This window comes from Nyctibius grandis, chromosome 12 (genome assembly GCF_013368605.1).
Source record: "Nyctibius grandis isolate bNycGra1 chromosome 12, bNycGra1.pri, whole genome shotgun sequence".
Taxonomy (NCBI): domain Eukaryota; kingdom Metazoa; phylum Chordata; class Aves; order Nyctibiiformes; family Nyctibiidae; genus Nyctibius; species Nyctibius grandis.
The window spans coordinates 2450891-2476826 of NC_090669.1; the positions used below are offsets into that span (position 1 = coordinate 2450891).

Sequence of the window (25936 nt, forward strand, 5' to 3'; positions counted from 1 at the left end):
TCTGATCTTTTTTAACTTTCCATGGTGTGTGTTTTTTCTTTCCTACCTGCCTCCTGGAGTAGAAAATCAATTTAGTGAGCACTGGAGAAGGACCAGTTGTCTGCGTGCACCCGAGTGAGATAAATTTCGGCAGTATCCAGGTTCTCCAAGATGTTTCCCAAACTCTCCACCTCTCCAATCAGAGTGTCATCCCTGCATGCTTCAGGGCAGAGATGGTAAGTCCCTGGGGGGCTGTTGTCCAGCACAAATGACTGGTCTGTAGCAGCATGTGACTTGACTTTTATATACAACATTTCCATATCCCTATTTGAGAGAGAAAGCAAGATATTCCATCACAGTGCAGCAAGAGGAGCCTGGCTCTGAGTTTGCATAGTTGTAGGCGAATCCAGGAATGCAGGGACCTCATACCCTAAGATGTCTGTTGGCTTATCCCTGCTTGCCACGGTATCTGCAGGTCGGTGACCCTTGGGACCAGAGTGTTATCCTGTGCTCATCCCCTGGATCCTGGGTCTGCCTGATGTGCTTTTCCGTGTCAGGTTGCTTTCCCAGCTGCCAGGCAGCCATTAGAGCCTCCTCTGGATCAGCAAGGGGAGGGTTTGCCTTTTTCATAGGTAAAGACTGAAGGAACAGGTCAATGTGAAGGAGCTGCTGCAGCTTAGCTGGGGGCTGGCTGCTGACCAAGGTGGCTGTTTCTCCTCCTTCCCGCTGCTGTCATCTTCTTTTCCTGTTGCCCGAAGTGTCTGATTTTTGCCATATTGACAAGTGTGAAGGAGTTGTATTGATTAATGGAAGCGTTTGCTCTCCCTGCAGGAAGGCAGAGAGGAAAAAGCATCTTTCTTTGGTTGTTTCTTACTTGTTCTTTGTCACTTTGTCTTCTCGGGGACCTTTCATTCGGCCATGAAGAATGACATCTGTGGGCATCACAGATGGCAGCTGCACATCACGCCTGTGTGATCCGGACAGAAAAGACAGGCCTAGGGTGTAATTCTTGTTAATCAGTGGCAGCTTTCTCCTGCCTGCATAGCCACCATGCTGGGGCTGTTGTGTGCTACTGCAGGGAGGCAAATGGTGGTTTCCTGCTGCCTTGTAATGAGGGAGGAGAGAGAAAACCTTCCTTGGGACTTCCTCTTCTAGTTGATGGTGCTCTGGTTCCTAATTTGGGGTCCTGTCTCCTGTGACCTGATCCTTGACCAGCGCCCTGTGCTGCTGATGGAGCTCGTTGCCGCCTGGTTTCCAGCAGCAGTTGTACAGCCAGATGTGTAGTTACCTTCCTGCTGCCTTCCCAGGGACGTGCTACGATCAGATTCCACTGGAGCTGAGAGAACAGAAGAGACCCAAGTTTTGTTTATTTAAAAAAAAAAAAAAAAAAAAGCAGCTGTAACTGTTTATCTTCTCACTGGGATTCACAGGAGAAAAGTCACTGATTTTCAGGCAGCGTATGACAGCTCTTGGTCAAACACGCTGTAAGCGAGGGGAGAACACGCAGTTCCCATTCCCACACTCGCTTCTCTCCTCATTAGTGCAGGATTTGTTTCATTTACTTAATTTCATTGCTTATTATCTCAAGCTTTTGCCAATGTTCCCTTTATTAAAGAAACGGCCATATGGAGAGACAGCAAAACATGGAGATGAAGTTAAAGCCAGAGCTGATGAAGGGATGCTGCTCCAGTGATTCTGTTTGGTGTCCTGGCTGATGGGTGATGGTGGTGTTATCTGGGTGACTTGTGCAGGCTGCGGGGAGGGAAGGCTTTGAAGAGTGTGGCAGCGTTGTTCGTAGCTCTCTCCAGCTGCTCTCGCTGAAGTCAGAGCAGGCTTGAATTGGCAAGAGAGTGGGTTTTAAATGTACTATAAATTAATTTCCTCCCCCTCCCCAAGTATCTGAATAATTAGCCAGCCTGTCAGTGTTTGCTCGTAGCGAGACACAGGCAGACAGTGCCGTGCCCTTCAGATGAGATCTGCAATGCTCTTTAGAAAGGAGTGTGAAATTAACTTCCAAGGGTATGGGCAGTGCTGGCCCTGCATGTACGGTCTCTTCCAAGGTGAGCAGAGCTTTTGAAGATAAGATGCATAGGCTTAACTCTTTCCAGAGCTGTCCCACCAGAGCCTCGCGGGGCGCTGAAAGCTCACCTTTAGACTTGTAAACCATTGGCTTGGTTTTCAAAGGCTGTGTTTTGCTAACACAGCAGTACCAATTTGCTGATTTCCATCCACTTTGGTCTTGCCAGAGCTGGAGGGAACCGTTCACGGTAGCCAGCCATGCCTGGGAATTCATGGCAGTGGTCATGAACAGAGGTCATGGCCAGGAGCTTCCAGTCTTGTGCTGGCGACCGGTTGTACCAAACCCTGCGGAAGGTGGAAGGCTGTGTCCCTCCCAGGGTTGCACAGGCTGCAGTCCAGGGCATGTGGCTCTTCAAAAGGGGAGCAGGAGTTTGGAGGAGACCTTGGAAAAGGCACCTGAAACCTGGCTATTAGGAAGAGTTTGGTTTTTATCACGTCAGGTGTCTTATATGGGTTCATGCCCTTTCAGAAGTGCTACATTTCAGTAATGGAAGAAATTGTTCTTCTGCTCGTCTAGGGAGAGTAAACTTGTCATCTTGTGCTGCACCCGTTGGCCAACTGAGTTAAAGAAGAGTAGAAGTCTTCAAGGCAATTATGCTCCTACAAGCAAGAGTGGCTCAGCTGGGTGCCTTTCCCAAAGGAAGAGCAGGAGGAGATTGGTTATTAAATGTTGTGCTTGGCAGCAGCTGGCCAAGCCTTGCCCGTGCCCCGGCTGGAGAACCCCAATATGCAGAGTGGTGGCACTGGTCTCCCCAGCCCAGCGGGGCGGGCAGATGGGATCTGGAGGGCTGAGCTACAGACAGGGGACACAAATGGAGACAGGCTTCGTTAGTTCAGCCAGCAGTCTGCTATTAGCTGAACCAAGCGGGACAAATTAGGCTCTGTTGGCAGTGGCAGGGAGTTCCACACTTGAATGTTTATATTTTTACCGGCTTTAGAGGCTCTGCCTCTAAACATCCCCTTGATGGTGCTCTGGGGCAGAGGCTGAACCGAGGTGGTCCCCATGCTTGTGCTGAGATGCCAGCAGGAGGCTGGGTGGTGGTGGGAGCATCTAGCCGGCCTCATGCTCAGATCTCCACCTCCTGGGGGGGCTCGGTGTGCTTTTGGGCTGTTTTCTGCTGTAGCTTTGAATGCAGAACGAAGGGTCTCCCAGCTCGGGACTGCTAAAACACCTGGGGCAAAGCTCCGTGCGCAACTGATGTAGGACGGGGGTTTATTTCCCCTTTATGTGCAACCTCTGCGAGGAGTGATGGGTCAGCCTGACGCGGTGTGAATGCTCTCTCCCTAGAGGTATGAAGGGCAGCTGCATTTTGACTGTTGAGTTCTGCTTCCTCTTTCACTTGTGCATGGCTAGAATGACCAGACCAGTTTAAGTAGCTTCAGGAGAACTGAGTGTGGTGGCTCCTCATCCATCCATCCATCCATCCATCTCTCACGCCGGTGTCCATTACAACCAAATTTTGACAGCTCTTATTCACAATGGAAGTCCGTCCCGGGAGAAGCTAATGTATCATCTCCGTACCCCTCCACTGGACTCTCTCCAGTAGTTCCTTGTCTTTCTTGAACTGGGGGGCCCAGAACTGCACACAGTTACTCCAGGTGTGGCCTCACTAGGGCAGCGTAGAGGTGGAGGAGAACCTCCCTTGACCTGCTGGCCACACTCTTCCTCACACACCCCAGGACACCATTGGCCTTCCTGGCCCCAAGGGCACATTGTTGGCTCATGGGGAACTTTGTTGTCCCCCAGAACTCCCAGGTCCTTCTCTGCAGAGCTGCTTTCCAGCAGATCACCCCCAGCCTGTACTGGTGTGTGGGGTTATTCCTCCCCAGGTGCAGGACCCTACACTCGTCTTTGTTGAACTTCATGAGGTTCCTCTCTGCCCAGCTCTCCAGCTTGTCCAGGTAGATCTTGATCTCTCAAGTGATGGAGATTTTTAGCATGGCTCCAAGAGATTTTTTGTCTCTGGGACGCAGCCTGGATGGGTGTAGGCAAAAGCTGACCTAGAAACCTGAGTGAATGTGGCCCAGCAGAGCTGTTTGGTCCTGGCAGGTCTCCTGTTCGGTGATGCGCTGTGCTGCCCCTTGGACCCACACCAAATGCTAACCGAAGGAATGAGGACACGATGCAAATGCGGCTCCTCCAGAGTGGGCTGTTGGCCTGGCAGGGGCATGGTGGGTCTGCTCTGGGTCTCCCTGGGAAATTCAAAGTCTGGCTCCATCAAGACAGCCTGTCGTTATTGCTCAGTAATAGTTTCTTGGGTACAATTTGCTGCCCGGCTTGTTGCCAAGCTTTGAGAAATGAGCTTTGTCAGAGAGCAGACTTGCGGATTCACCTCTGGAGAAGAGCCATCAGGTCTCCTTTTCAAGCGAGCTACCCCGTGTCAGCATGAATCAGAGGAAAAGCTGTACATTAATGTCAACAAAAACCTAACACCCACCGGCTTGGCACGAACGTGTTGGCTGATGGCAGCGCAGTGGATGCCTCTGAAGCTGGTGATCAGCTATGCACGGGGTGCAGGCACAGCAGAAGAGGGTTGGTGGGATCCTGTGTGGTGAGTTGATGGTCAGAGGGCTGGAGCATCACTCTTAGAGGAGAGGCTGAGGGAGCTGGGGCTGTTCAGCTGGAGAAGAGCAGACTGAGGGGGGATCTGATCAATGCTTACAAATACCTTAGGAGTGGGTGTCAAGGGGATGGGGCCAGACTCTTCTCAGTGGTGCCCAGCGACAGGACAAGGGGCAACGGGCACAAACTGAGACATGGGAAGTTCTATCTGAATATGAGAGAAAACTTCTTGACTTGGAGGGTGCCAGAGCCCGGGCACAGGCTGCCCAGGGAGGGTGGGGAGGCTCCTTCTCTGGAGATATTCAAACCCCACCTGGACGTGACCCTGTGCAACGTGCTCTGGGTGACCCTGCTTTGGCAGGGGTTGGGCTGGATGATCTCCAGAGGGCCCTTCCAACCCCAACCACACTGTGATTCTGTGAGTGAGGTCAGTCTTCTCTTGTCTACCTGCCTGGGGTTGTGTACATCACAGGCCTTTGAGATGCAAATGAATTTGGTGCTGATTTGTTATGGAGCTTCAATGAGTGTCTCTCTCTGGGTAAGCAGGTGGAGCTCTGCTGACAGGTTTTGCTTTCTTTGCCATCTTCCAGTCTAGCCAGACAGCCTGAGGTTCATCCTGGCTTTCAAGCACTGATTCTCCTCCGCAGCCGAGGAGTGGTGGGGGTGCAGAAAACAAAATGATAATTAGCCAGACCTCACAGGGAATATAAGAACATTCTGTAACAGAGTGTGAGGTCCCAAACCAGAGGAGTGGAGAGTAGGCTGCAGGTAATAATGAATGTGGCAGATGTGGGAGTGAAAAAAGCCTCGCCTGCTCCCCTTGGAGAAGCAGAGTCCCAGTGTTTAGCCTGTGCTGACAACCTTCCTCCATCCCATCCTCATCTTTTTTTGAAGACTTTCTCTTGCAGCTCTAGAGGACAAATTAAATGTAGCTGAGTTTATTGATTTTGCCAGTGCCTGGCATAATTTTGCTGCCTTTGGCATGCTCCATCCTGAGATGCAGACCTGACCTGCTCTCCGTGCAGGGTGCAGTCAGCCTACGGCGTTACCGGAGCTGGGGCACCTCCACACGGGGCTGGGACCCTGAATGCTCGGCAAGTTATTGCTTCCCTGGCCTCCAGCTGGTCTTATCCTCATCATTAGCAGAGGGTTTTTTGAGGGGTTATTTAAAATGCTTTCCGTGACTTTGAGGTGCTGCTTGGTTTTCCAATGCTCTTCTCCCTTGGGCTGGCTGATGTCCTGTTAGAGCACAGAGCTGCCAGCCTGATGGATGGAAACTCGAGCAAACTTCACCGAGATCAAGCAATTGCTTGGGTCATGTCAGGCCTCCAAGCACATTGTTGCTTTCCATTAAAAAAAGGAGAAAACCCGCTTCTTTTACAACATTGCCGTGTTTTGGGTGAGTAGTGCCTGTTGTCCCAAACACATCACTGAGCTGTGGGGCATGTACTACCACCACCACCGTGATGGACACTTCAAAACCATACTTCTACATCCCAGTGCATTTTGTGCTGGCCAGGGAGCGTTGTGTGCGTTCCTCCTCTGCAAGCTTGCTCCCTGTGAACGTGGTTTTAGGTGGGCTGGGGGTCCAGCACCTTTATGGCCCCATCCGTAGAGCGAGGTCCATGAGAAACGGGAGGAAGAGTGCACTTGGGAAGCCTGGGTCATGCCCACAGGGCAATTTTCTTTTTACTTATTGCTTTACTGCCCTGCTGTAAACACTTGTAGTTGAATTTCCCAAAGCAGAGGGCATTGGGGCACCTCGCTGCAGCAGATGATCAGTGGGAAGAGAGTGCTTCAGTCCTTCAGGGGCTGTTGAGAAGCACTGCCTAACTGTGGGGAAAGAGGACTTTGGTGTTGGGGTTTTAATCAGCTGGTTTTGCAGAGTTATTATTCAGGCTCTCGGCAGTATCCCCCAGCCACGTGGGGTCTGAGCAGTCCTGGCTTCCTCCGGCCTTGAGCCTTTATGCAAACCCAGCCACCGCTGGGAGGAAGCTGGGAGAGATGAAGTAGCTTCCCTTGGTGCACACTCCAAAGGAGAGGCTGGGGGAAGAATAACCTTCTCCTGAGATGAACATCCCTTGGGTTGGGCAAAACTGGGTTAATGAAGTGAGTCTGTTAAAGGAGGGTAAAATACAAGTTGTATAAGCTCCCATGTGGGTGCTGTTTACAGAGACCATAGCTTAGATTTAGGGAAATGAAGCCTTGATGTTCTTTACCCTCATCTCTTTAGTCCTTCCTTTTTGTGCACCCCACAAGACACCAAGGTCCATGGTTCCCATCCTAAGTTAGTGTTTGGCTTGTCTTACAGGCTGGCAAGTGCTCACGCTGGAGGATTGAGCCCAGTAAAGGAGTGATCCCCCCTGAGACCGAGGTGTCTGTGGCTGTCATAGCAAACTTGGATGACACTGAGAATCTCAAGGACGAGGTGAACCTGTTCATAGAGAACAGCCATACCTACACCATCCCCGTCCGGGCTGTTGGCTTTGGCACCACGATTGTCACCGACGGACTCTTTGCTCCGGAGCTCAACTTGGGGCCACACTTCAGGTAGGATATCTCATGACTCCCACTTCTCCCGCGGGCTCAGCAAGGAGGAGTTTTGCTGTAGGTCCTTCAGGCTGGTTCTGCTCTGCGTTTTATGGCCACTTGAAAGTCATTAGATACCCTGAAAAGCCACCAAAATGGACAGCAGTTGTTAAATTCTCCCTGAGTTGCCCTTAGTTATAATCCATTTATTTCCTCGCTTTATCAAATAAAGATTTGGAGGAAAACAGCAGGTCCCAGAAGCCTCTGGCTGGAAAATGCTACATGACAGGTAGAAACAGGTTTCCCTTTGCAATAACCTTGTTTGCTTTGCCACTCACCATTGGAGTATCATCGTGCAACAGAGGAAAACCTTGGTGGTAGCTTGTTAGCAATTCCTCGACTAAATTAACGGTGCTGTTTTATTTCCCTGCTGCCCGGGAGTGCTGGAGGAGCAGCAGAATTTGTCTTTGCCCCGTATCTCCCCCCGCTCCCCTGCCAGGCCGCTCTGTATTAGACAGAGATGCTCTTTCCTCCTTTCTCCTGCCTGATTTCCTCGCCAGCTCCTTCATCAATGCCGCAGCGGTGGCGCGAAGAACGGGCAAGCGAGAGTGGCTGCAGGACGGGCTGTGGATGGGAGAGGAGGAGAAGTCTGCTGAGGTTGGGAGGGATAAATGGAGAGTATTAATTGAAAGAGCTTAGCTGAAGGAGGGGAGTCACTGATCCTCACGCGTGTGTCTGAAACTAGGTGCGTCCTTAAAAAATAAGCCTTTTCCAAGTGCTGTTTGCCTTGTGATGGAGACCTCTTGGGACGAGAAGAATAGTCTTCTCGAGGTGCCTGTTCCATTCCCTGGCTGCACAGAGGGTCCACAGTGCTCCTATACCTAAACTTTGGGGTAGAAAGAGCAGGTTAATCCTACCTTAAGCATTTAGGATAGATTTTGGGGGTTTAAATACGCACCCACGAGCCATCCACCTAAGCAGGGGTGTTGCAGGGAGGCTGGTGCTCGTCCAGCGTTTCCTGTGCTCTGTGCAGCCCCAAACTGGCTACCCAACGCAGGGGACAACGTCGGTATGATTTGTGTCATCGTCCTCTGCCCCCCTTCCCATCTTAGCCCACAGGCTCTGTGTGGAGTTGTTGCCGTTGCTGTGGGACCCAGGTAACATCTCGGATGAGTTGGGCTTTCCCACAGCCACAAATTGTGCATCTACCCAGAGCTGCTCTGAGCTTTCCTCTGGTGCTGTCCTCACCATAAACCATTTCATACTAAGCTTGTGTACATCATTTTTTAACAGCCTGTTTCAGAGACTAGTTTGCTCTGTACAGTCACTCTTGTGTTCAGCTGCTTGCGGCAAGCGTGCAGTTTATGAGCCACATATTCAGTACCTTTCAAAAAGACAGTGACTGTTCCAGGAACAATTCATTTCCTGGTCATGCTCAGATTTGTAGAGGGTGCAATAATTACTCCAGACTAGCCTGCAGTTAGTGTTTCTTTACATGAAGGAATAAATTTCCATGGAATATTCATTTTTGTTTATATCTAGCTCTGGTTATTCATCTCTTGTTGTTGCTGCGTTCCCTCAGCAGCTAGATCTGGTCTTGCTGCTGTGTTAAGGCCAGGTTGGATGAGGCTTTGAACAACCTGGTCTAGAGGAAAGGTGTCCCTGCCCGTGGCAGGGGGGTTGGAACTAGATGATCTTTAAGGTCCCTTCCAACCCAAACCAGTCTGTGATTCATATTGGGGAAACTTCTGCTGATCCTATATTCTCACAGTGTGTTTATCTTCCTAAAACACCAAACCAGCTGCACTGTTGAGGCAAAGGGTGACGTGTTGGGAGCGATGGGGATTGGATGCTCCCCCAGGGATGGAGTGCCAAGGGGAATAACATGGATACCAGGGCAGGGGCCCCAGCAGTGAGGCAAGTGGTGCCCAGGTCACCAGATGGGTCTATATACCCTGCAGCTCCCCCACAGCACCTTCAGAGGAAGCAGCTCCCAACGGGGAGGTGACGTGGCAGTGAAGGTGTTCCTCCATCCGCTTGCAGCTGGGACAGGTCAGCTTGGTGAGACCTGCAGGAAGCACCTCAGAAAAAAAACACTCCGAGTATTAAGCCCCAAGGGCTGGTGATGCTCTGTCCGCAGGGACTGAGGTGATGCTCTGCACGAAGCTTTTCCTTGCTGTACGCAAACAGACCGGCTACTGGGTGGTGATAAACTTGGGGGCAACCAAGGTCTGGCTTTTGGGGAAGCTTTGAGCTAGGTCAGCCTCTTTGGAGGTGGCTTTACTGCCGAGTGTGTGTGTGATAAGCCATTGGGGTGCTGAAGCTGGGTGACCGCTGGGAAATGGCAGCTCCCATGACATTTTCCATCTCTGCTTCTCTCCTAGCCTGAGTCCCTGCTGGTACCCCTTCAAGGTAACGAACAAAGGCCGACGCACCCATCGCCTCTATTGGACAATGGAAGGTTTCTCCGCATTTCGCCAGCGTCATCGTCTCCCTGCCCTCAGTAACGCCAAGGGCAAAGGTTCCTCCCAGAGCCCCAAACCTGCCTCCCCCGTGTTTCAGGTTCGCCCGCCAATCATAGAGCTGATGCCAGGCGAGACTATGGAGGTGATGCTGGAAGGCCTCTCCAGCACCCCTCAGGTGAGATCCCCCCCGAGGGCTGAACCTTTCCCATCAGATCACCCCCCTGGGGACTTTTTCTGCAGCCCCTTGACATTCGCCTGAGAAAATGAGCAAGTGCTTTCAAGAAACGGTTTTAATGCTCCAAGTTACCATGGCAGCACCAGTTGCTTTCCTTGCTGGCCACCATCAGTTGCTAAGGCTTTTTGTGTTTCTGTAGCTACCATGAACCCAACTCGCTGATACCAAAATAGGGGCTGAAGGAAGCGTTGCTACTTCAGGGGGCATAAACGGCAGGTTACAAGGTGTCCGTGTGCTGAGGCAGAAAGGAAGGGCAGAGAGAATAAGTCAGGCTTAGACCAGGAGTGCAGGCAGAAGTAAATGAAAAAAATGCTAAGTAATGTATGTGGGGGAAGCAGTGAGTAAAACAAAACAGCTGTGAGGGGAGGGAGCGTCTGGGAGCAGCAGCATTTTGCCTCTGTAGACAAACATGGGCAGAGGGCTTGCCTAGCACTGAGTCCTGGAGGAGAGAAACCAGCCCAGTGTGTCAGCTCTAACGATCGGAGTGACGTTCTCCACACGGGAAACTGTTCCCAGGGATCATTACAATTGACAGCTTGACTTTTGTCAATGTTTCCATAACAGTCTCGTAGCGCTCTTGGGTGGCAGCTCAGAGGGGATCTCAGCAGGATCACTGGGCGTTCTGCTCTAGGACCACTGGGCACAGATGTTTAAGCAATCGTGGAGTAAATCTGCATTAAGCTCCTACTGATACTAGTGTTTTGAAAGGTGTTTTAAAGGGTTGCCTCAGTGGTAGCTTGAAGAAGACTTGATGATCTACTCAGTTGACTGTGGTGGGACTGTCCCTGTGCAGTTCTACGCCCAAAGGTTTTGATGAAGAGGGGAAAAAAGTACCAGAAAGGAAATAAAATGCTCAGAGCATTGGAGAGGATGTCTTGCCTGGAAAGATGAAAGGGCATGTGTGAGCACAGCTGTGGCTACCTGGCTCCTGCAGTCAAAGCCAAGACCCTGGAGTGGGCTTTTCCCATTTCTTGGGTCTTGAGAACTTAATATTCGTCAGGTTGGTCAGAAGCCCAATTCCCTGCATTGCATGTGCAGCAATGGGTGATTTTGGAGGCTGTAGGCTTCCAGGAGGAGTTGGGTTGTGGTGTTGTACAGAGGGAAGAGTGAGAAAGGAAGGGAAAAGAGAAATCAGGAAGAAGTCTTGAATGTAAGAGCATCCATCTTAACCAGAGGGTTTTCCTGGGAAGTGCAGGACACCTCTTTGTTGGGGAGATTTCTTTTAAAACCAGCTCTAGGAGGGCAGAGGACATCCTAGGAATGACTGATCCCCTCTTTACCTGGAGGCAGGCTGGCTATTGGGGTTTTTCCCATGTGTCCTTTCCCCTAAGCTTCCAAGGGAGGGTTTGCTGGTGTTGGTCCTTCTGTCACCTGTTTCCCTTAATATAGTTTTATATTTTTTTAGTTAGTTCCTACAGCTTCCTGCAAGCATTATGCTTGGCAATGGGACAGATCAAAACAATAACCATTTGGGGCAGGGATCGTTACAGTTGGAGGCAGCACATGGCTCACGAGTGACTTCTGTGGATGTTGGGGTGTGGTATTAGGGACATCTGAGTGCAGAATAAATAGGATGCAGCATAAAAAGGAAAGGGGGCTGTTGAGGAGACCAGTGATAGTAACCTTATGGCATTAACAAGGTCCATGGCTAGCAAAAGCAGTGAGTTTTGTGGACGCCCTGCTAGTACCCGCTGGGTGACGTGTGACTCCTGCATACAGGTAGTGAAGGAGCGGCTGCTGTGTCACGCCGGGGTGGGGACCAAGCTTCCCTTCCAAGAGAAGGAAAAGATAATTGAAGTGGACGTCACGTGCGAGTTTGTTGCTCCCGTTCTCCGAATATCCTCCAGAGAAATCACTTTCCAGGCGGAGAAGGTAGGTCTCTGCACTGCATCCTGGCATTTAACAGCGTGGCTGATGGATGGAAGCCCATGGGACGTGTGTGCTTGTGTTCAAAAGAAGAAGTTAAAGAGCTTCTCCAAGTCCACAGCGCTTTGGCTATTGGTTTCAGCAGGACCAAGCTTCTGCCATTAACACCGAGATCCTAATTTCCCTCCTCTGGGTTTGGGGATGGTCTCACCAGCTCTATTCTGCCCTTCTTGATGTGGAGCCGGCATTGAGCTGCTGAGCCAAGGGCGCAGGGTGCGACGTGTGGGACCCACGGGAACAGCGTGGGCTTTGCACACCCACCGTGTGTGCTGAGGCTGCGGGTGGGAGAGCGGATCGCCGCAGCTGAGTGGTGCTAAATCCCCTCCTCGCCCCTTCCTGAGGCGCTTTGTCAAGGGAGGGAGGAGTTTTTTAGACATGGGAGTGGTTTTTAACTTCACCGAAGTACAACTGAGATTCCAGCCGCTCCGCTGAGGGGCACCCGTTCCTGTGCTCAGTATAAAGGGAGGGTTTTGAGGATCCTCCAAGGCACGGTGATGTCTGCACACCGATCCTGTAGGGAAACTGAGATTGCTGTCAGCTCCTCAGGCTGATGAGGAAAACCTGTCATCTCTTGTCTCTCTGTGCCTTCTCTGCTGTTGGCATGGATGCTAGCTCTTTGCATTTCCCCAAGCCTCACCTTCTTCAAAGGACCCACAGACGTCCTTGAGCTGCGGTGATGGTAACACCAACGCAAGGCAGGTGCCCTTCAGTCTCTGGTGCCCGACTCCTGCATCATCTTTCCCTCTCTAGCCAAGTGTCTGGAAAAAAAAGAGAGGACATTTCATTATTTAGTTTCTGTGTTTTCAAGTCTCTCCTCTGGTTCCCAGGCATCCAGAGAAGTACAAAATCCTGTGAGCGAGCAGTTCAGATTTAATGAGAAGCTTTTCGTCTGTCCCTGATGTCCTCCTGTGGTCTGCTCGCTGCCGTGCGCTCCGATGTATCGAGTGCTATGACGCTGCAGCTGTTTGATATCAACACAGCCAGAACTAGTTTCCCAAACACTTGTCTAGTTTATATAAATGAAGCAGAAAGCCCAGAGCAACGCATAAACAGGAGGAAATAGCTTAGGCTGAGCTTAGCTTTGAGGCTGCAGATACCTTGTCACTGTAGGAGGGACAGCAGGAGACACGTTGCAACTGGACTGTGGAGGTTTCTAGCTGGCTCTGTGTGTGTGTAAATGGTCAAAGCTCACCTTAGGCTACTGGAGGCTCTCCGCTACGGGCTAAATCCTGCTTGCCTTTCTCCTCTGACCAGCCTCGCTGCTTTTATGAGGCTAGTAGAGCTGATACGGTCATAAGAAATCAGTGTATGTGAGTGAAAAATGTGCTGCTCTGCCCAAGAGAAGATACAAAACTGGAGACCAACGGTCTGGGTTCACTTCTGGTTCTGATCTTGTTCAAGCAGCTGCCTCCTCTCAGGGTCCTGTTCCCTCATCTGTACGTGAGACTGTCTTCTTGTCCCCTGGGAGATGCTGTGGTTTCTAAACATGAAAAGCATCTGATACACTTAGAGAAAAACCTTCTAGAAAGGTAGAAACTGATAAAAACAGTGAATAGAGATGTATGCAATTTGGGGTTGAAAAATTTGAAATGCATTGAAAGGGGAAGGAGGTCCATGGTGGAGTCCCCATCCCTGGAGGGATTTAAAAGCCGTGTAGATGTGGTGCTGAGGGCCATGGGTTAGTGGTGGGCTTGGCAGTGCTGGGTTAACGGTTGGACTCAATGATCTTAAAGGTCCTTCCCAAGCAAAACGATTCTGTGATTCTGTGGCCACTTCAGGTTGTTTTTAATTTGTCTCCTCTTTCTGTAGGACGCCAGTGATATCCCAACTCTTCAGTACAAGCCTCTGTCTTTAAAAAACGTCTCCTGCCTGCCACTCAGCGTTGTCCTGGCAATAGAGCAACCCTTCGTGGTCTGTGATGTGGACCAGCAGCCCCTCCCTGCAGATGTCCAGGTGAGTGGCAGGACCTTCCCACTGGTGGGGTTTGAAGAGGGAGGAGTGTGGTGGTACATTTCTGTTTGGAGGTCCTCTAGTAGAGAAGTTTATTCTTTAGAGTCTGAACTAAATGAGATTCAAACCAAGCTGCTGAAGGAAGTGAAATCTCATCTGAATTGGGGAGATACATGCTGGCTCTGAGACAGGAGGAGAGGGGAGAAGGCAACTAGGCCTGTGCAAGGCATGTAGTAAAGGTGTCTCTTGGAAGCCATCCCCAGATAAGCTCCAGAGCAGCTCACTCTCTTCAAGGGCAGCCCTGCTTTCAGGAAGGCTGAGGATGCTCTTCCAGCCTCTGCCCAGCACCTGCCCCGTTGTCGGTGGAAGGTGTTGGACGTGGACTCTGCTAAACACGTGGTGGTGTAGGCATGGCCACCACTTCTGTGCCATGCCAGTGACTAGCCCCTGCAAGGGCGAGGCTGCAATGCTGTGCCGCTTGTGCTGTGAGGATAAAGGAGTTCCTCTAGAGTCAGGGCAGAAGGCCCTGGTGTGCCAGAGTGCTGATTTGGTTGTGTATTAGCGTACGGCTTCTGTGTGCCCAGAATTCCGTAGAACAATATTTCCCTCTCATATTAATGCAGAGCACAGTGACACGAGCCTGAGATAGTCTCAGACAAGAGTGTTGTGGTGCTTGCAGTCAGGTGCCCACTGCACTAAATGAAGGACGAACTGCGAAGCCTACATTGGGGTCCCGCTTTCAACATTTGCACGTTTTGTGCTGTTGGACCTTGGGACTTCATCACGCTGGTGATTAATACTCTTCATCTCCTTGCAGCCCATGAAGCTGGAGACAGGGGAGGAACTTCACCTCTCCATTGGATTTAACCGAGCTTATGAGAAGGATTTGAGTATCCAGGTAGTGGAGAAGGCTCTGAAGATAAAGTTTCTCGAGCATCCTCATGAGGAGCAGGTCACCGTTCGGGGAGAAGTCCACTGTCCGAATCTCCGTGTCAAGACCACGTCCGTGGACTTTGGCTGCATCTTGAATGACACTGAGCAGAAGCGTTACATCGAGATAACCAACAGCACCCCGCTTCTTGTCCGATACCAGTGGGAGCTCGAGGCAGACAGCCCTATGAGCCAGTTGAGGTATGTGCACCATTGCCCTCTCCTTGAAGCTCTTCTCCTTCCTGGTGTCCTCTTTGTACTTTGCAAAGACCAAGGCTGTATGTCTGGGATCTGACAAATTGCTTTCAACTTTCCCTTGTGGCAATAGCACCTACCAGCTGTGGTCAGGCTAGGTGCTCAGGGCATAGGTGATCTCTACCAGTTTGACACTGGGAAGGAGACAATGTTCTCCAGCCAAGCTGGGACTGGAAGATACTACCAACACTTTTTGCATAGGCCATAACCCAGAGTCCTGTTTCATTTCTGGAGCTACAAACCCATTCTTAGGCACTGGGACAACCAGATACATAACGTGACCTCTTTTCCTTTCCTGCCAAGCCTATTTGTTGTCATTTCCTACTAAGAACCTACCCAGGCACTGCCACCAGACCGATGTGCCACCAGAACATGGTGGCACCTTGGTGAAGTGAGTTTTCATCTGTTAAACTGCGCGTCACATTCACGAAACAGCTATTTAGTGTTTTACAGCAACGCGGCAGGTTCTGCGGTGGCCTCGGGTACAGCTGTAGATGTTGGTGGGCGCGCTTGTCTGAGCGCCCCTGGGGAGCAGGGCCATCTGGCACTGGCCTGTGGTTTCCAAGCCCAAGAGCAATCTCGCAGTCGTGCTGGAGCACGTCTATAAACACACTTAGAGCCGTTCTTCCCTCTGTGGCCACTCTGCATAGTACAAAAGTCTGGTCTGGGCAGTTTTAATTACAGTAGCAAAGGGATTTTCCACAGTGCCCCAGGAAAGCGAGCAGTTAACCCCTGTGAATCGAAGTGCTGCTGGTACGGATAGTAGAGATCATCAATAACCAGTTTTGTTTAGGGAGCTGGGATCTGGCTTAGAGGAGACGACCTTTTGGGAACTGGAAATGAGTTATTGCTATGAGGAGGGCTTGGGGGAGAAGAGCTGGGCACCAGGGTAGCCCGTTCACAGCTGGGTCTCACCAAGTAACAACAAGTCTTTGGTGGGGCCCTTCTTGATGCACAGCACCTTCCAGAACGGACCCTAAAATGCAGAGGAAAGTCTGCAAAAGCAGGTTGGAGGGAGGTGGGAAGCTCTGCTTGGAGGCCCCTGTCCTCTCCTGGTAAATTAGATTAGGGTTTAATTACAAGCTAAAGGGAAAATCTAATTTTGATGATAGAACAGTGCATGTATTTCATAAAAACAGAGGAACAAGCACATTCCAGCAAAGCCTGTGTGGAATTGATTTCCTCTGGGGCCACTTGTTGGCCGGTTGCCTGTTTATCTTTACTCTTATTTTTTTTTTTTATAGAACCAATTTAGGTTTTTTGAAATGTGAATCCCAAATCAGTTTTCAGCTTTTAATTACCCCCCTCTCCACCTAAATGGGCTTTGCTGGACCTGAGCCTTCAGGTGCTCGTTCTTCCAGCGGATGCTGAGTCACCCAACTCGGTACCAGTTGAGGGTGCTGAGCATCTGGCAGGAGATGGCAACCTCAGCTCCGAAGGGTTTGGCACAGCCCCTTTGCTGGCTCGTTAGCACTGTGGATGTTCCGACAGCTCCCTTTTCTGCTCTGCATGTTAATTAAGCAGTAACCTGCTCTCTCCAGGTCCCTCAGCAGACACCATGTGATCCTCAGTGGCAGAGCTGGAAATGAAGACGGTCTCCGAGCTATTAACACCTCAAATTGCTCATTAAGAGCCCGTCAGAAGGGCAGCATGTCAGATATTATTTCTGGTCCACTTTAAGCACTGTTGGTATTCTAAATTACCAGATCAAACTAACTCAGTCTGACATGGAGGGAATCAAACATCAGGTCTCATGAAGGTGAGATCAATAGAATTTAACCATCCATCCATCTAGCCTTGCTGGAGCCCATCATCAGAGACTCCCAGCATCAATCAGACACACACATTTCTTTTGGCCAGGAGAGAAAAATATTGTTTCTTTGCCTGGACAAGACTCTGTGCACTTAGATCTTTTTTTCTTCTAATTGTTTAACCCATTTTTTTCCTCCTTATTCTTTAATCACTGCTTAACTTGGACCAAAGCGGCTGAGGAGCTTTAGCCCTGCACCCTGCAAAACCGAACCAGCCACGTCCCGTGGGAATGCTCTGGAAGAGGCATGAGCCGTGTCAGGTGGAGCTTGAGGGGCCTCAGATCCTCCTGATGCTTCTCGTCGAAAGCGATGGTACAGTTGAGGTCTGTGGGCTTCAGCAGGGGCTGAGGACTCTCGGTGCACCCCAAAATCAAATCCTGTGGCTCCTGCTTGAAAGGTGCTGGAGAGTTTTGGTTGCTGCCCCAGGAACGTGAGATGCTTCACCTCTTTTCAGTAGTAACATCAATTTCTACTCTCAAAGAAGAAATCAAAATCCCCCCTCATCTCTCAAAAGTGATATTTTTAACTCAAATGAGTGGCTCTTAAAACTGCATATTAACTTCATGTTAATTAATACTCGGTCACGGTGGGATGTCCCCAGGACTGCTTGCTGCTTTCAGAAAAATGCTGAATCCAGCTTGATCATTTCCAGCGTGTGCCAGACAGATGCTGGAGGTGTCAGACCTCACTGCAGCGATGTTGCTTCTCTTCTCTCTCTCTCTCCCCTTCCTGCTCTGGATGTCAGTGGGTGGTTCAGTAAATATGCAAACCTTAGCTCAGCAGAGGAGTTCTTCTAGCAAGGAAATAGTCGTCAGGGCTGTTTGGATGAAATGCAGTTTAATATTTGCTATTGATGAGGGCAAACCATCACCCCCCCGCCCCCACCTTCCTCAGCTGCTGGCTGGGTGACCCAGCTCAAGCCCAGTGTTCCCACCCGGTGCACTGGGAAGGGTTTTCAGTTTACTCCTCTATTATATTACTTTGTTTTCAGTTGCAAACACCCTTGAGCTGCCCATGGCTTTTCCAAAGTGCCTTTTAAATATGCATCTGGTGGCCTGAAGGAGAAATAGAAGTACGTCGCAGGGGTCTGTGAGCGTGTTTAGGTGCCTCGTGAGCATGTGGTCTCTGGTGCTTTGCCCCGTGATAACCTGAGAAGAGCTCGTCCTTTGGTGGGAGGCTTGTTTTCGTCCCGCGTGACTCTCCACGTGTGGTTTGCAGAAGTGGTGTGATTTCTAGCTCCTCTGTTTTGGGCGGCGGGTGTGGGAAGCAGTGTGAAGCTGTGTCTCCAGCAGGCTCAGAAACCCAAAGACAGGCGGAGAGATTTTTTTCTAACGTCTCAGAGGTTGGGGATGGTGGGTGGCACAAGGCTGTCCTGGCCACTCTCTCCCTGGCGTCAGTCTGCCCGTGCTGCCATTAAATCCCCACTGGTAATTCCTGATGAGTTTTCTCTCATCTGAGGGGTGGCCAGGTTGGAGGAGACAGAGCCAGAGGAGTTCACACCTTGCTTTCAGCCCCTCCAGCTCCACGCTGACCTGCTTATGTAGAGAGGCTCCTTGCCTCAGCTCCGTGGTGCTGGTGGAGGCACTTCCACAGCCCTTTGGCCCCTCTGCTTTGGGATGGGTCCTCTGTGCAGGTGGAGGAGCTGCTCTCTGCTCCTTGCCTTCCTCCTTGAGTTCACAACCTTGGCCAGAAGGTGCTGGAGAGGAAGAGCTGCCTAAAGCCTGGGCTGATGCGGAGCTGCTTACCTTCCCCTTCCTTCTCCTTTTCTAAGACAACCCCCTTTCCTTCAGCCCCAGGAAGACTTTTTGTCCCCGGGGTCAGAAATAAGGCAGCTTTCTGTTGACACTTTGGGTTCCTCACTCCCTTCCTTTTCACATTACGCTTCTTGTTATTCATTTTGACTTTCCCCCACTGGAAAAAGTCCCTCGCTGTGCTCTGTGCTTCTCCGCAGCAGGACTCGCTAAGCACATCATCTCCCAGCACCGGGTCCCAGAGGGCTTCTCCTTTAGAGTGAAAAATAGTGGTGTTGTCTAGGCACCGCGGTCCTGTCAAGTTGCCTCAAACCATTCTATAAAGCTAAAGGTAATTTAACAAATGATTATGGATTTTCCATCTCGGGGGTTTACCTCTCCTCAGGAGCTGTTATTAACCTGCAGCATTTATCACAAGCAGCTCCAAGAGCCGCGATTTCATTTCCTCGCTCGATGGATCGTGGCTAGCAGTTTCGGGACAGCTGCTGTGATGATGGCCAGGCTCAGGCACTGCACTGGTGTGTAGCTGGAGGGCTTCAAGGTGCTCCTGGCCCTGGGTATTTGCACCCCTATGCTGCAGGCATCTCCCTTCTCACCCAGGAGAAGAGGCGTTCAGCTTTGTGCTGTCCAGAGGCACCGTGGTCGCAGCTGAGCTGAATTTATTTCATCCTTAGGCACATGCCCAAATTAGCGGCTGCTGATTAGGGCTGGGGTAGGTGACAGCACCGCTGCTCATGGGTCCCTGCTTGGGGAAGCTCACCTGGGCAAAGCCTTGTTCTTGCATGTGGTTGTAGGAAGGACAAGTCAGGTGGGACGTCTCGGGGTTGTGAAGAGCAGAGCCTCTCATCCAGGAATGAAAACCAGCCTTAAATAATGCCTTAAAGGCACCAAATTCCCAGCTGGGAGGGAAGTACCCAGGTTGCTGTAAAACAAATGTGCTTTGTTTGGCTGCGGGGAACACTTGCAAATAGGTACGGTGACAGGCGTGGTGACAGTTGGAGTGTGTCCCTCCACATGGCATTAGAAATGTGAGCAGAGTTCCTGTGAGCACCTGCTGCCATTTAAAACAGGGACCATAATCTGAGTCACTTGGGATGCCCCAAGTGTTGACCATCTCCATCCTGGTTTCAGAGCTGCTGGGTCAGACCTGTCGCTGAGCTCACACCACCAGTGCCTGCCGAGGGGACGCTCGTGCACGTTCCCCCCCGCATCCCACTGCAGCTCCGTGCTCAAACTTATTTTCTTTTCCAGATTCAGCCCTCCAGCACCTAAATTTTTCATCGAACCCCAACCACCGAAGAAGGGAGCCTGGTCGGAGAGCTCAGCATCTGCAGAGAGCAGCCCCAGGGACAGGGGTGCGGAGGGGCCGGCCAAAGCCCTGGAAGCAGCAAGGGATCCTGCCCAAGAGCCAGCAGATGCAGATGACTCTCTGAAGGCACAGGTAGGTTTTCTTGGACACCTACTGCCTGCGTTGCTTCCCCCAGCTTGCCACCGAAAAGCCATGCTTGTGCCAGCCTCCCTTTTTTCTGTCCTGCTGTCACGTGCCCTGAGAGCAGGAATGGCAGCAGAGCCAGTGGCTGGAGACGGGGCTCCTGGGGAGGGAAAAACAGGATAGTGTTGCTTGGAGAATCCACTCAGATCCTATGTTGGGTTTGGGATTTTTTTGCTTGTTTTTTCTACAACATCAAATAAGGCTTTTATTTGATGATGTAAGAAGGACATGGAGCTGTTGGAGTGAGTCCAGAGGAGGCCACGAAGATGCTCAGAGGGCTGGAACACCTCTGCTCTGGAGACAGGCTGAGAGAGCTGGGGCTGTTGAGCCTGGAGAAGAGAAGGCTCCGGGGAGACCCTCTAGCACCTTCCAGTACCTGAAGGGGCTACAGGAAAGCTGGAGAGGGACTTTTTACAGGGGCATGGAGTGACAGGACGAGGGGGAACGGTTTTAAACTGAAAGAGGGGAGATTGAGATGAGATCTGAGGAAGAAATTCTTTGCTGTGAGGGTGGTGAGACCCTGGCCCAGGTTGCCCAGAGAAGCTGTGGCTGCCCCCTCCCTGGCAGTGTTCAAGGGCAGGTTGGATGGGGCTTGGAGCAACCTGGTCTGGTGGAAGGTGTCCCTGCCCGTGGCAGGGGGGTTGGGACTGGATGGGCTTTAAGGTCCCTTCTAACCCAAACCCTTCTGTGATTCTGTGATCTGCATTGTGATGTGAAGGCTTCCAGTTTCCCCTCTGTCCCAAGCTGTGCCAAGTACTGATCTCCACGTAGCACCTTCTCAGCCCCAGCTACAGCCACTCATTTTCTCGCCTCTGCCTTCCCCCAGGACCCGGTGTTGCCGTGACGGCCACAGAGGCATCTTGTGTAAAACAAAGCTTTGCAGACAAAGTCACCTTTGATCTGCTGCCCTTCGTGGTGAACCTCGCTGCTTTGGAGCTTGACCTTGGTACTAGTGGGAACAGGCGCCTTGTTCTGTGTTGTGTGGACGGAGGCTGCTCCTGGGGCAATAAAAACGGGTGTCAGAAAGCACGAGGGGTTCTGAAAATGCCAGCATTGGCATTAAGTTCAAGGAGAGGTCTTGCACCTGCTCACATCCATATGTTGGCATTTTTAATGTTGTAACTCTAACCCTTTTTTCTGAGTCGGGGGAAACAATACCCTGTAGACTTAAAGAATAGTGTGGCCGGATGTTTTTTGATAGAAGCATGAAATCATCTTTATTTCCTGCTTTGTTGCCACATACGTACGAATAAACCAGGGTGATACAAGCGGACGTGGCTAAGTAGGACGTAAAATGGCTTTGAAGGATACATCTGGATTGCAGTTTCATCTTCTGCTTGTGTCTCTGTATGGAGGCAACATCCCTATAACTGCTCTGTGGAGGTGGGAGACCGTAGGGCTAGGAAAGGTGTGGTTGGCATCTTGGGGGATGTGCGCTGGGCAAAGCTTTGCTAGGCTTGAAGATGTGCAGGTGACAGAAAGAGCATCGAAATGAGAGAAAACTCTCCCTAGTGCTTTATCTACGGGGGAGGTGTAGCCTCTGGTTAGGCCTAAAGATGTCTCATAAATATTCGTGCAGACCCTGCTGGAGTCAAGGCCACAGCACAAAGCCCTTCCTCACATCAGCAAAGCGGCAGGTATTCTCAAACTTTCAAGAGCGATCACAAAGCCCTCGCTTATAAATAGGGGTCAGAAGGCCAGGGATGAGGTTCTTTTTGAGAGGTGGCACCTTTGAGGTTAAATACCAGCTCTCAGCTGCTGTAAGAGAAAAACATCTCAGCTGCCTTCTTCATGAAGGTGCTGTTGGAGAAGAGCTCCTCAGGCAGAGATCCTCAGCTCTCCAGCACTGATGAGTGCACGAGATGAAACCTGAGCACAATCTGAAATTGGATAGTTGTGCCAGGCGCTTTCTAAGTCCTTATTTTCCTGGTTTTGATACTTGTCACTTGCAGCTGTGTTCCTGTTTTTGTTGTGGAGAACCTATACCTGTCCAGGCATGGGATTCTCGGCATGTTCCTTGGGCAGGAGTGAGGGAAGCTGGGCTGGCACAAGGGTGCAAAATACCCTTGAGGTCTCTGCCAGGACTGAGCACTGGCTGCATCCAGCTTCCTCATGCAAGCTTGTGTGTAGGAAGTGCAGATGGAGCCTGTGTCTCATGTGTGGCTGGGCTTGGACCCATGGCATGGACATACCTGTGCTTGATTTGCAGCCAGGTCCCATCTCAGCTGCTCCTGGCTTGGTGAGGTGGTGGAAGGTGAAGCAAAGTGGTCTCATCCAGATCAGCCAGCTGCTTACTGCAGCCCATGGTGCTTGTTTTCCAGGTGCTACCACCCGCTGCTGCGAAGCCTCAGATGTCGGTGAGGACCAAGCGGTTCATGGAGGCAAAGCGCCGCGCCTTGAGAATGGAGAAGGTAAGTGGGAACCTGTCTCGCTTCTGCGTTTGCAGCGTGGCAAGCAGTTACATGGCCCCCGTGCCTGCTGGTGGCCCTCGGTGCTGGTCACGGAGTGGCCTTGCACCCCTCCAAGCTCATCGCACAGCACAGCTGAGGCAGCTGGTCCTTGGAGGGGCCATGAAGGACATCGTAGGGTTGACCAAGAATGTTACCCATGCAGCACCTATGGAGGGAATTATTTGTCTTGAAGTTTCTGCAGTAGGTTTTGCCGCAGCATCTCGAGAGAGAGCAGCGTGCAGATCAGAGAAAGGGAGAAGCGTCAGGGTGCAGATGGGCTGGGCTGGAGTCCTCCCCCGCCTCCAAGGGCTCTCCCCTCCGAGGCTTGTGTTTCTCTAAAGGCAGTAAAAGATGGTTTTAAAGGCAAGTTCTGCAGCAGAGAGAATTTCCTGCTGCCAGGAGACCTCTCAAATTACTTTAATGTCATGTATTAATTAATGCATTAATTAGTGAGTATGGGAGAAGATTTTTCCCGTGGTTCCTCCCCTGGTAAGCGGAATGGATGCAGGATGAGATTAGGATGATTTTGCCTGTGTCTGAGGGAGAGGCCCCTCCAGCCATGTCTGTTCTGTGCTCCAAGCCATGGTGGTTCTTCTGCATCAATTTTGACGCTCGACATCTCCCTCTCTCCTCCCCTACCTCCAGGTTTTTGACATCGTGCCACAGTTCGGCGAGCTGCAGCCAGGCGGGACCCATTGGGTCACCGTCACCTTCTTTGGCCACACCAACATCGTCGCCCGTGCCACGGCGCTGTGCAGGGTGGAGGGAGGCCCGATCTACGAGGTCGTGCTGAGTGGGGAGGCTTCGCTCATCAACTACCTCGTAGACACCAGAGAGATCGACTGCGGGCTGCAGGTACCGTGCACTTTTCATGGCAGAGGTCCTTGAAACCATCGCCGGTGGGTTGCTGCCCACCTGGGTGTAGGGCTGTCCCCTTCCCAGCTGCTTTGTCAGCTGTGTGGCTTAGAGGTACAACCTTTGAGTGATACGTCCTGCATCCAAGCTGGTTTTTAATGGCCATCTCCACCCCACCCCAAAGCTGGGAATTCCTCCCCTTCAAGGTGACTAACGGTGCCTCCTGGGGCAGGCAGGATCCCAGCGGTGATCTCCAGAGGGACGTGCCCCGAGACATCCATCCACTGATCGGCTCCTAAAGCCTGAGCTCCGAGGAGATGCTCTCTTTTAATGCTCTTGATTAACCGAGAAAATAAAGCAGGGAAGGAGTTAACTTGGGCTTCCAGCCGCTGTAGCTGGAGAGAATGTCCCAGAATGATCCCTGCTGTACCGCTTTTCAGTCAAAAACCCCACGGACGTTTCCAGCTGTTGGCCCTGTACGTGTTGCACTGTCTGTCTCCCCTTTTGCTGTCCCCGTGAGCTCTGCAAATGCTTGTATGCAGATGCCTTTTCTTCTGCAGTGTCTTGATGCCTTGTTTTGGCCAGCTGTTAGATGACACCTGAAAGTGCAGAGGGCTTGTATCCTCTGGGGTTTCTTTATTCCTGATCTTCATGTGGTTGGTGAGATCATGTGGTTGGTGATCTGCACGTGGTTCCACCTTCTGCATGCTGCCATAAACATCTGTTGCTATGTAGGGCTAAGAGGTACCCTGGGGCTGTGGGTTCCCCAGGTTAACCCAGGAGAGTCAAGTGCCCGTAGCTCCTCTGCCCCTGCTTCTCTCCTGCCTCGTGTTCATCTGCTCTCATCCCAATGAAAGCAGAAGGAGATACCCAGCATCAGACCTGTGTCTTCAATTTCCCCCTCCTCTGTCCTCCCTTCAGCTGTTCTACGAAGTCACCCAAGCAGAGGTCACCCTGCAGAACAGCGGGAAGATGGGATTCACCTACGCGGTGCTCAGCCCCAGCACGACCACTGCAGCCAGCCCCCTGCCTGGCGTGCCCCTGGTCGTGCCCAGCACGGTGAGTACGGAGGTAGCACGAGTGATTAACCCTGGCGCTTTGTCGGGCTGCCCGGGAGAGGGTTATAGGGGAAAAAAAGGAAGAAAAAAACCCCAAACAACAAGAAAAAACCCCCAAAAGCAGCCAGGAGAGATGGGGCTGTAAGCAATTGGTGGTGGGGGGCAGAGGTGGTCAAGCAAGCGTGGTCCTAGCAGCCTCCCTTGGTGGCATTTGCCGGCGGGTGGCTGGGTTAGCGTTTACCAACCTCCCGTGGGAGGCACGGGTGCGTCGTCAGCTCGCTGCAGCCCAGCTCCTGGTTGTGCTGGCGCTGGAGCTGGTTGGTGCAGGCTCTCCTGAGGGTCACCTTACCCAGGTGGTGTGGTCAGACAGGATTTACTCCTTGTCCCTACCCGTAACGAACCCTGCCTGCCCCCTGCCAGCACCAGCCAGGTGAGACTTTAAATACTCTCTGGCCTGGGCATGAAGCTGCTTTGCCAGAAGTTGTAACAACCCCTGTACCGGTCCCTCGCTGCTCCAGCTTTGTGGGGTGGCGAGGGGGGACCAGGGAGGAGCAGGGCTGGCAGAGCAAGGGGAGGAGTTTGAGCATCCCACCATCCCAGCTTCTCGGTTCTGCGTGGATGTCTTTGGGCTGGAGCAGCGTTCCTGTCCTCGTCCCTCTTTGCCATGGGAAGAGGAAGGCAAAGGGCTTTCACGTCTCCTCCCGGCTGTCTCCTACGAGGGATGACACGCTGATGCCCTCTTCCTGCGAGCTTCCGAAGACACAGCTCTGCTTGGCCCCGCGCGCGTGGCGGCGGCCCTGGCAGCTTGGCAGGGGCTCGCTTTCGCTGCAGCTGTGTCGTGGGCTGGAGCAAGGGCTCAGGGGACCAAGTGGCAGGATCCCTCCCGCTCAGCAGCCCCTCCCCACAGCACGGAGGGGAGCGGTGACCGAGGGTCCAGCCCAGGGTGTGGAGGGTGAGCTGAGAAGAGCCGTGGCTGTGCCCGGTCACCCAGAGCTGTGTTTGCCTTTCCAGAGGTGGATGTTTGCAGGTCACCGTGAGCCTGGATGGCTTCGTGCACCCTCGGTGTAACCACGCAGGCAGGAGATGTTTGGTTGGGGTCATTAACAAGGGGTCAGGATGGTGTCTGATACTTTCTTCTCTTTGAGAACCTGCCTTCTCTTGGAAAGGTGTCCCTGCCCGTGGCAGAGGGGTTGGAACTAGATGATCTTTAAGGTCCCTTCCAACCCAAACCAGTCTGTGATTCTGTGATACAATTTTCTTTTTGGTGTTTCTATCGTCTGAGCCATCCCTCCACCAAACCACCTTTGGTTACATTCCCTCCCTCTTCTCCCTCGCTCTGCAGAGCCACATCGGACCTGGCAAGGAGCAAGTGCTCAAAGTCTATTACCTGCCAGGAGTACCTGGAGTCTTCCATAAGACTTTCCAGATCCAAGTGGGTCACCTTGAACCAGAAGAAATCTCCCTGAAAGGAGAGGGGATTTTTCCCATGATCTACTTGGACCTGCCCAGGAACATCAAAGGTGAGCACTGCCTGTCTGCTCCCCAGGAAGGTCTCCTGTTGTTTTTTTTTCCCCCCCTGTCATATGCCCATAGGGCAGCTCACACCCG

General features: G+C 51.8%; 1 protein-coding gene across 1 annotated transcript in view; it reads left to right on the forward strand.

Moving 5' to 3' along the window:
* LOC137669483 (hydrocephalus-inducing protein-like) overlaps positions 1 to 25936 on the forward strand; it is a 164747-nt gene that overhangs the window by 93016 nt on the left and 45795 nt on the right. The window contains exons 17-27 of the mRNA XM_068411584.1: positions 63 to 215; positions 6933 to 7171; positions 9535 to 9790; positions 11570 to 11722; positions 13586 to 13729; positions 14544 to 14857; positions 19725 to 19914; positions 22287 to 22376; positions 23061 to 23270; positions 24192 to 24329; positions 25671 to 25848. Of these exons, the coding sequence (XP_068267685.1) occupies positions 63 to 215; positions 6933 to 7171; positions 9535 to 9790; positions 11570 to 11722; positions 13586 to 13729; positions 14544 to 14857; positions 19725 to 19914; positions 22287 to 22376; positions 23061 to 23270; positions 24192 to 24329; positions 25671 to 25848 (2065 nt within the window). The remainder of the gene's footprint in view (positions 1 to 62; positions 216 to 6932; positions 7172 to 9534; positions 9791 to 11569; positions 11723 to 13585; positions 13730 to 14543; positions 14858 to 19724; positions 19915 to 22286; positions 22377 to 23060; positions 23271 to 24191; positions 24330 to 25670; positions 25849 to 25936) is intronic.